At 37.5% G+C, this 10,272-nt stretch overlaps 1 protein-coding gene across 1 annotated transcript; it reads left to right on the top strand.

Annotated features, from left to right (window-relative positions):
* Positions 1-1,688: 1,688 nt before the first annotated feature.
* On the top strand, positions 1,689-9,358 carry LOC128613723 (vitellogenin-like). Its single transcript, XM_053634773.1, has 27 exons — positions 1,689-1,846; positions 1,987-2,007; positions 2,096-2,247; positions 2,339-2,590; positions 2,681-2,842; positions 2,937-3,085; positions 3,197-3,347; positions 3,473-3,630; positions 3,705-3,870; positions 3,964-4,089; positions 4,353-4,571; positions 4,657-4,874; positions 4,949-5,046; positions 5,149-5,273; positions 5,369-5,470; positions 5,571-5,702; positions 5,895-6,081; positions 6,168-6,270; positions 6,369-6,554; positions 6,688-6,944; positions 7,032-7,393; positions 7,684-7,728; positions 7,858-7,908; positions 8,010-8,213; positions 8,316-8,467; positions 8,563-8,701; positions 8,783-9,358. The coding sequence occupies exons 1-27, from the start codon at positions 1,807-1,809 to the stop codon at positions 8,924-8,926; spliced, it is 4,101 nt and encodes a 1,366-aa protein (XP_053490748.1). The 5' UTR covers positions 1,689-1,806; the 3' UTR covers positions 8,927-9,358.
* The last annotated feature ends 914 nt before the right edge of the window (positions 9,359-10,272 follow it).

The raw sequence follows: 10,272 nt of genomic DNA, 5'->3' as shown, positions 1-10,272 counted from the left end.
CGCTGAACAGGAAATCTCATCTACTACAGCCTCATTGTATTTATACTCAGATTCATAAATTTTTAGCATTTTCCAATTGTATTGTTTTTTTTTTTAAATAAAGATTGAAAGAGTTGTCGGAAGCGTATCGGTGGTGACATTGAAGTCCTACAACCGTGGTGTAGTTCGTTTATAGCCTAACATTAGCTTTTTACTTCTGGCGAGTGTAATTAGGCTTTAAAATCTTATGAATCTTATCTTAATGAACGAAACATGTAAGAAACATAAACTTTTGTTGCCCATAGAGATTATTTTCTGCAATAATCCAAAAGCCAATGGAAAAAATCCTATTGGCTTTTTGTCGAGGGAACCAGGGTGATGATAACGTCTGGGGTGGCCTAAAAAAATACGTCATCCCTGTAGGACTGACGACTTCCACATTAGTCTCCGACACTTCAGAAGGGGACACACCCCTCTCTCTTAATGCGGATATAAAATCCATCTCTACAGCAGGAAATTATTACATTTATAATGGAGAAGATGCCAACATGCACGTAACATCAGTCCCATTCACAAAGCGAAGTTAAGTTATGAGAAAACTTTTGTTATGTCAAGATCACGAGAAAATTAAGTCGAGATCACCAGAAAACATCTGGGTTACACATGTAACAAGTATTATATAGTCAAGTCAACTTACAGAGAGGAATTCAAAGCTAAAATAGAATTAAAATAATGAGTTGAAATAATTCCTGAATCCATTATGATTTTACTTGAAAATTTAAGGCAGCAGTTTAACAAAGGTTTTAAACTTGAAACAGGTAGAATATTTTTTACAGTGAGATATTAGGAAACTCTTTCCTTTTATGATGGCTAAAATTTAAATTAATAAAAAGGGAACATTTTGTAGAGTAATTTATTGTAATAAATAAAAATGATTACATCAGTTGTTCTGTACTTTCTGTACAATGAACAGGAAATGTTGCCTTCTGGCAAAGAACTTGATGAGGCAACTATATAAATGTTTAATTGAACAGGGCAGTGGTGAGGTTCAGGTCACACTACTCCAGTTGTGAGGTTCAGGTCACTCTACTCCACTATTCATTTTGTAATGTATTCTAAATATTCCAGATTACCATCATGACATTTAACTGTATACTCAGAACATATAAAACTGCTGTAATATTTTAAAATGTATATAGCTTCATTTATAGTGGTTAATAATTATAGTAAAAATGCTGAAATAAAGTTTTACTATCGCACCATATGGGTAATGGTAAAGACTGATTGTTGGATGGATTGATTAATTATGTGTTTAAGGCAAATTCTGTAGTTAGTGTATATCAAAATCAAAGTTTAACTAAGTGTTGCCTAGTTTGTTATTGACCCATCAGGATAACTAAATAGGCTGATTGAAGCTGAGAATTGCACAAATTACTCTAAAGATGTTTTAAGTTAAAGTCAAACAAACTTTCAAGTGAACTGATTGGCATAATGTTCTATCTGTTAGTTATATTTCATAATTTTTATATATATATATATATATATATATATATATATATATATATATATATATATTTAACAGAAATAAGTAAAAGGAACAAGTTTAAAAAAAAAAGTACTGGAACTTGTGGATATTGGCTCTGCCTTAACATGACAGAAGGGTAAGTTAACCTGACCCGGAATGGTTACTTTGTATCAGCTGTTGAGTCAGATCTAGTCTACAGTACATCAAAACTAGTTAATATTCTACTTAAGGTTATACTTAATCAGCAAATTTCATACAATAAAAGCATAGGTTCTTGGTGGATTCATCACACACCACCAGCCATGAGAGCTGTAGTGCTTGCCTTGACTCTGGCCCTTGTGGGTAAGTCGTTATTTGAATTGTTTCATTTCCAAAAAATGTATCCATTCAAAAACCTATAAAGATATTGCAGAATTTCACTATTTCAGAATATGACTATAGAGTATAACATGTTTATTTCTATTTTTCTTATTTTCATTTAGCAAGTCAACAGATTAACCTTGGTAAGTAATGTTTCTAAGAATGCATTAAAATAATGGGGACACATTGTTATGTTATTTCAGTGAAATTTACTGTAAAATATTTCATCAGTTCCAGAATTTGCTGCGGGTAAGACCTTTGTATACAAGTATGAGGGTTTGCTCTTGGGCGGTCTGCCTCAAGAGGGTTTGGCTAAGGCTGGAGTCAAAGTCAGCAGCAAGGTCCTCATCAGTGCTGTAGCCCAGAACACCTTCCTCCTGAAGGTAAACTTATTCTTATTTCCATGGATAGTGCTACCAAGATAGGCATACACAGTCTTTAACTAAATGTTGCAATTTTTTTTTTTACCCATAGCTCGTGAATCCTCAACTCTTTCAGTACACTGGCATCTGGCCTGAGGATGCTTTTGTTCCTGCTGCAAAGCTTACCTCAGCACTAAAGGCTCAGCTTGAAGTTCCCATTAAATTTGAGTATACTAATGGCATGGTAGGGAAGGTATTTGCCCCTGCTGGAGTCTCTGCTACTGTTCTGAATCTGCACAGAGGTATCCTCAACATCCTTCAGCTCAACCTCAAGAACACACAGAATGTGTATGAGCTGCATGAGGTAAAGAATACATGAGTGATATTTATTACCAGTGCTATTAAAATTCTGTTCTGACCTGACATCTTAGCTAAAGCTATTTCATTCTTAAAGGCTGGACCTCAGGGAGTCTGCAAGACCCACTACATGATCAGTGAGGATGAAAAGACCCATCAAATTGCTGTGAGAAAGTCCAAAGACCTGACCAACTGCCATGAGAGAGTCATAAAAGATATTGGTTTAGCTTACACTGAAACCTGTGTGGAGTGCCAGAAGGTAATTTCAGAAGCTGTCAGTGAGTTCTGTCTTTGCAAGTGAATTATCTAAAGCAAGAATCACACTTAATTATTTAATTATTTCCTCACCACAGAGGGTTAAGAGTCTGACTGGGACTGCGACATTCAGCTACACCATGAAGCCCACTAATACAGGTGCTCTGGTTTCTGAGGCTATAGTTGAAGAGGTCCATCAGTTCTCACCCTTAAATACAGAAACTGGAGCAGCTCAAATGAAAGCCAAGTATGATCTATATTCTTATATTTATGTCTCGTTGCAATGTTTATAGGATATATTTCTGAATATCTGTTTTTATTTAGAAATGTCTATAATAGTAAAAAAAAATTATTTCAGGCAAATTCTGACTTTAGAGGAAGAGCAGAATGCCCCGACTGCACCCCTTGCAGGCGAATACTTGGCCCGTGGATCCCTGCAGTATGAATTTGCTACTGAGATTCTTCAAACCCCAATTCAACTTCTGAAGATCAACAATGCACAGGCCCAAGTATACTTATTAGTTTATCTTAATTCATTCTTTCATTTTCCTTCATTCATTTGGAGAAAAGCTTATCATACCTTAACAGAATTGACATTGTTGTTACTATCAAACACTTTTTGATTCTCTAACAGATTGGAGAAGTCTTGCAGCATCTGGTTGAAAATAATCAGGCTATGGTTCATGAGGACGCTCCTCTGAAGTTCGTCCAGCTTGTCCAGCTCATGCGTGTAGCTACCTTGGAGAGTATTGAAGCCATCTGGGCTCAGTACAAGAACAAACCTCTTAACAGGTGAAGTTTAATTGAATATTATCGTGGAATTAAAGCCCAGTTTATGTGCTTTTCTAAAATCCTTAATGTGGCAGACGGTGGATTTTGGATGCACTTCCTGTTGTGGGTACACCAGTAGCTCTGCGATTCATCAAGGAGAAGTTTCAAGCTGATGAGCTTGCTGTCCCTGAATTCACTCAGGCCCTTCTGGTTGCTTTGCACATGGTCACCGCTAATCCAGATGTCATCCAACTCACTGCTGTGAGTGGAAATCCCTCATGTAATGTATTTCAAGTCTGGCAGAACCTTGTATAAATATCATAAAATACTGCAACCTTTTCCTCCATCAAACAGAATCTGGCTATGGACCCCAAAGTCAAGAATATTCCAGCGCTGCGTGAGGTGACCATGCTTGGCTGTGGTTCCATGATTGCCAAATACTGTGCTGAAGTTCCTACATGTGATGCTGATCTCTTGAGGGTAAAGCTTCTGTTCATTCATTCGCATTTGTGTAAACAATTTCAGTGATATTATATTACAGTACTCATCTAAAAGAACTTATATATAAAACAGTTTTCTAAGTTGTATGTTTTCTCCCTCTCTCACTTATCGTAAAAATATTTTCCTCAGTTTCAGACAAAAGATAGCATAAAATAAGACTACAGATATGGGAGAATTGTTTATATGATCAGTGAAAATAATGAATGAACACTAACTTTTTGCATATAAACTTTTATTATTAGCCTATCCATGACATTGCTGCTGCAGCAATTTCCAAGGCTGAGATTCCTGAAATCACACTGGCTCTTAAGGTGCTGGGCAATGCTGGCCACCCTGCCAGCCTTAAAACAATCATGAAACTCCTGCCTGGATTTGGAAGTGCTGCTGCTGCTACTCCCATGAGTGTTCAAGTTGATGCCATCTTGGCTCTTAGGAACATTGCCAAGAAAGAACCAAAGTTGGTTAGTATGGGACGATGTCTAAACACAAAAGCTGTTGTGACTGATCCTGTTCCAGGAACTTAATCGTCTTATTTCGTTGTTTTAGGTTCAGCCAGTGGCACTGCAGCTTTTCATGGACAAGGCATTACATCCTGAACTTCGCATGGTTGCCTGTATTGTGCTCTTTGAGGCCAAGCCATCAGTAGCCCTTATGGCCACTCTTGCTGGAGCTTTGGAGAGGGAGCCCAACATGCATGTTGTCAGTTTTGCTTATTCTCATATCAAGTCTCTGACCAGAAGCATGGCCCCTGATTATATGCATGTGTAAGTTTTATTAGCACCATTACTTCAGAGCTGTAAACCTAGGCCAAAACTAATCATTTTTACTGATATTGCAGGGCTGCTGCAGCAAATGTTGCCATCAGGATGCTGAGCCCCAAACTGGACAGACTGAGCTATCATTTTAGCAGAGCCATCCATTTCGATCTCTATATCTGTATGTTTCAATATGTTTGTTTCATTGTATAATATTTGCATATTTCAGGAACAAATATCAAATTTGCCACTACAATTTTTGTATAATTATTTCTGTTAAAAGCTCCTCTCATGGTTGGTGCTGCTGGTAGTGCTTACATGATCAATGATGCTGCCACCATCTTCCCCAGAGCTGTCATAACTAAAGCACGAGCCTACCTGGCTGGAGCTGCTGCTGATGTTCTTGAGGTAAAAATATGCCATTTTATGATAGCATTAAATTCATTATCATTATAGTTTTTTTTGACCACATTCACTGCAATTTATTATTTTATTTCAACCAGGTTGGGGTGAGAACTGAAGGACTTCAGGAAGCTCTACAAAAGACTGTTCCACATGATGAAAATGCTGATCGCATCACTAAAATAAAGCGTACCATAAAGGCTGTGAGCTACCTTTAACAACGTATTTGTTGTGTTCTTTTACCGTTAGGCTTGAACTATACATGATTTATAATGCATGCCCTTCCTCTGTTTGTACTCCAAGCTGATGGACTGGAAGTCTTTACCAACCAATCAACCACTGGCTTCCATCTTTGTCAAAGTTCTTGGTCAGGAAATTGCTTTTGCCAACATTGACAAAACCTTCATTCAAGCCATCATCGAACAAGCAGCACAAGTATTTTCATATTTTCAATTAGTCATTTAATTTAAGCAACATAAATAAGGGCACAAATATGTTATTCAATTAAATATTTTATTAGTAATATGTATCAGTTTAGCCTTGAACAAAAGATTTTAGTTTGAACACCCTTGAAAATAACTGCAAAAAATTATAATCTCATGCAATATACATGTGATGCATCTATAGATTGCTACTGGACCACGTTCCCGTGAACTGTTGAAGGAGGCTGTTGAAGCATTGCAGAAAGGCTTTGCCTTCCAGTATGCCAAGCCCCTGCTGGCAGCTGAAGTGCGCCGTATTCTACCCAGTTCTCTTGGTGTGCCAATGGAGCTTTCTTATTACACTGCTGCCGTTGCTGCTGCAGATCTGAATGGTATGGCTTTCTTCATAAAAGTAACATACTAGTGTAAAGCATGTATATTTATCTTTCTGACAAACTTCTTTCATTCATTCTTTTAGTTAAGGCAACTATTACCCCTCCTTTACCTGAGCATCCAGAGACTCTCACTCTTGATCAGTTGATGAAGACCGATATCCAGTTGCAAGCTGAGGCCAGACCAAGGTAAAAATTTCAAAAAACACACATTAAAGACAAAAATCTTGAAGTTTCTATGAAGCTTTGGAAATGACATGAACCGGTTCATCTTGTTTTGCTTTCAGTGTTGCCCTCCAGACATTTGCTGTAATTGGAGTGAACACTGCCTTGATCCAGGCTGTTGTTATGGCCAGAGGAAAGTTACACACTGTTGTACCAGGGAAAGTGTCTATAAGAGCTGACCTTCCAAACGGCAATGTAAAGCTGGAGGTTCTGCCTGCTGCTGTTCCTGATCATATTGCAGATGTCAGGTAAGAGAAAGACAAGTGAAAATCTTTACCTCTCCATGAAAACAAAAATTAGAGTTCCTCTGAAAGCTGACAAGTATACAACTGGCTAAAAAACAAAAAAGATCAAGCATGTTGATTGACTGTGTTTCTTCAGCTTTGAGACCGTTGCTGTGACCAGAAACATTGAGGACCTCCCCACTGAGAGAACTGTATCACTGGCCCCTCCAATGCCCTCTGATGCTGCACAGAGGTGGATACCTGCTTCAGTTCAGAAGAACTTGTGTGGTGTTATTCCTTATATTAAAATCAAAGGATGTGTTGAGGTTTCCTCCCAGAATGCTGGCTTTATGGGTTTAAATCCTCTGTATTATATTGTTGGACAACACGCAGCTCGAATTTCTTTGGCAAGAGGTAATTAGCAAAGTCAAATTTGTTTACAACCAAATTCAGATAAGATTTAACAGTAACACGGAAGAAATACTGTTGTTTGTGCTTCAGGTGATGGTCCTGCACTAGAAAGACTGGAGCTTGAGGTACAAGTTGGTCCTAAAGCAGCTGAAAAGCTTAGGAAGGAAAGCAGCAATGGTGATGTTCAAAGTACTGAAGAAAGTACCATCCTGTTGAAACTGAGGGAAATTCTGGCGGCTGGACTGAGGACTATTAACTCCAGCTCAATCAGTTCTTCATCCTCTGCCAGCAACAGCAAGAGTTCTAACAGCAGCAGGAGTGTTAGCAGCAGCAAGAGTGCTAGCAGCAGCAGGAGTGTTAGCAACAGCAAGAGTGTGAGCAGTAGCAGGAGTTCCAGCAGCAGCAGGAGCTCCAGCAGCAGCAGCAGATCTTCCAGAGCTAGCAGGACCAAGGTAAGACTTCATCATGTCACCATCATTACATAGGGGGTCTGATATTTAATGCACTATTTAATGCATTATATTCAGTGAACAGAAAAATGCATCATATCCTGCTGTAATGTCTACAGCCTTCACATGCAATGCCCAATAACAAAAATAACAACAACAACAACAACAATAATAATAATAATCATTTTTGTCCTATGCTTCTAATTCTCTTTTCAATGCAAAAGTATATTGTCTTGCATTTCATATGTCATATGTTGCTCATCGGTGAAATTGCATTTATTGTTTCTTCCTAGAATACTAATTCATATGCTCAGTTCAGGAAGTTCAATAAAGAACAGGTAATTCCCAAAGAATCCCTTCAACTTGTAGTCTTTCAACCACTCCCTTTCAACTTGTTTTTAGATACTTAAAAAATATATATATATATATTAATACTTCTTTATTTGTTTTTGTACTTGGCCCCACAGGGTATGTCGAAAGGCAGCAGTGCATCTAGCATTGAGGCCATACAGAGACAGGTAAAATAACATGTATGGTATTAATTAATAGACATCTTAATTAGATGCCGGGAAATTGATGTTTATATAAAAATGACTATGGTCCCTGTTTTCAATTTCAGGCTAACCTACTTGGAGATGCTATTCCACCTGCTTTTGCCATCATTGCTCGTGCTGTTAGAGCTGACCGCAAGCTGGGATTCCAGATTGCTGCTTACATGGACAAGCCCACTTCAAGAGTACAGATTGTGTTGGACTCTATTAAGGAGAATGACAAATGGAAGATATGTGCTGATGCTATACTTCCAAGCAAGCATAAAGTCGCTGTAAGTTGCTACAAAAGATTCTTAACAGAAGTGTTTTCAACACTTTCTCTTTATATAATCTAAGGTTTTATTGTTTGCACTGAGCAAGGACTCTCCTATTAGGCCAGGTTTGCTATTGGTGAGCAGTGCCAGGACTATTCTGTAACTGTCAAGGCTGAAACTGGTCTGCATGAGGAACATCCTGCTGCACGTTTTGGGTTGGGCTGGAACAGACTACCAAGAATCCTAAATTATGCTATCCCCTATGTGAAGAGGTACTAGGTCACAAAGATCACAGCAGCAAATCTATTGCAGTCTGTCACAAGTAATTTTACAAATAAATTTTCTCTCTGTGTTCTTCTGCCAACAGGGCAAGGGAGTACATCCCTAGGGTAGCTTACCTGGTTGGATGTAATGCTGATAGTGCTGATAATGATGAGAGAGAAGTCAACCTTATTGTTGCCCTACCAACTCAAAAGTCTGTCAACATTGTTTTGCGGATTCCAACGGTGAGAATGATCATTAAGTCTTTGCATGGTTTAATACTTGTAAATAAATATTTAACATTTTATTGTGGTTTGCCCTTCAAGATGACAGTGTCAAAGCTAGATGTGCCTCTTCCTATTGCCATGCCTATTGAACAGGATGGAACCATTCCAGCTCTCCAGAATTTGGACATTTGGGCCATTGTTAAGAAATGTCTAAATGATATCAGGGAATGTTCAAGTACATGATTTCAAATATGTAAATTAATTAAATGAAATAAAGAGCATCCAAAAGGCAAAAAAAAAAAAAATTCAGCTGTGTATTTTTCTTTACTTACGTGTGGACTGGTTAAAGGCATTTTCATTAAATAATTTTAAGAAAGATAGGTAGGTGGGTAGACTGAAAATTTTCAGATCTATGACAAAACTTCCTGATCAGAGCCAAATCAGAGCTTGTACTTGTCCCCAATGCTCTTTAAGTATTAAGCAAGTTGTTCAGAAAAAGTCTTGTGGTATGTGTCCATCAACCTAAAACTCCATACGCAAAATTGGCAATAAAATAAGGTTAAGAGACATTTTATAATTGTGGCTACATATCACATCAACAAATCAGTATTTAAAAACAATATGCTTTCTCAAAAACACATCTATGGGTTTCAGTTTGTACATTTAATCAGTGTAACATATCTGTTGTCTATTTGCAAAGCTTAATCATTTAAGCATTAAAATGATTGGTGGTTAGCATTTATGCTAAACATTTTTATATTACAATGGAAAGGATGTTTTGTAGATATCCATATGATATTCTCAGCACAGTCACTAAGGACAGGAAAATATTTTATAATATAAATCTGTCTTAAAGATATATTTTTTTATATAGTTTTAAGAGATGATATGCAAAAAATGTACAAAAAATCAGTCAAAACATAGTTAACAATGAAAGTAGCATAGTTGATGCAAGTAACATAATTGAATGGACACATTGTTAACAAATAGCTGTTTATTTAAGAGCACTTTTATATTTAATCAATATTTATGAGAACAGTATTATTTAATCAATATTAAACTGAACAATGTTATTTAATGAATATTCTGTTGAACAATATTATTTAATCAATTTTCATAGTATTATCTGAATTGTCAGTAATCAAGAGACTACTGTAGGCCGGATGTGTTTGTTGATTTCCGTATGGTGTGACGTCACTGGCTTTGGAGGAGGAATGATTCTTATAATGTCCTCAAAGGGGTACCACAGCACATCATCCCTTAGTGGCCAGAAGAATATGTTGATACCAACATGGTGCATGCACTTTACCTGTGCTTGCATCTCTGTGACGTCCTTTATGACTCCAGGGTAAATCTGCCCATCATATCTCAGAGCACACCACTGGCTAATCAAATCTGAACTCCACTGGATTTCAGGACCCTTGCTTTAATTTGTTCCAGGCAGCACACCTTTGTTTCTTCGTTGTGTTTATTTTCCCTGATGACTGTTTCAGCTGACTACTGAGTGATTTAGACATATCCCTGCAGGTTACTTCTTTTTTCCTATGGATTCTTCAATTGGGACCCACACTGTACAGTACATGCAATCC

Source organism: Ictalurus furcatus, chromosome 10, assembly GCF_023375685.1.
Source record: "Ictalurus furcatus strain D&B chromosome 10, Billie_1.0, whole genome shotgun sequence".
NCBI lineage: Eukaryota > Metazoa > Chordata > Actinopteri > Siluriformes > Ictaluridae > Ictalurus > Ictalurus furcatus.
This window is presented reverse-complemented; position numbering and strand designations above follow the sequence as displayed.

Coding starts and splice junctions, on each gene's coding strand:
- LOC128613723 (XM_053634773.1), top strand. CDS start 1,807: ATGAGAGCTGTAGTGCTTGCCTTGACTCTGGCCCTTGTGG. Junction 3,631..3,704: donor AAGAACAAACCTCTTAACAG/GTGAAGTTTAAT, acceptor TTAATGTGGCAG/ACGGTGGATTTTGGATGCAC. Junction 6,271..6,368: donor CAAGCTGAGGCCAGACCAAG/GTAAAAATTTCA, acceptor TTTTGCTTTCAG/TGTTGCCCTCCAGACATTTG.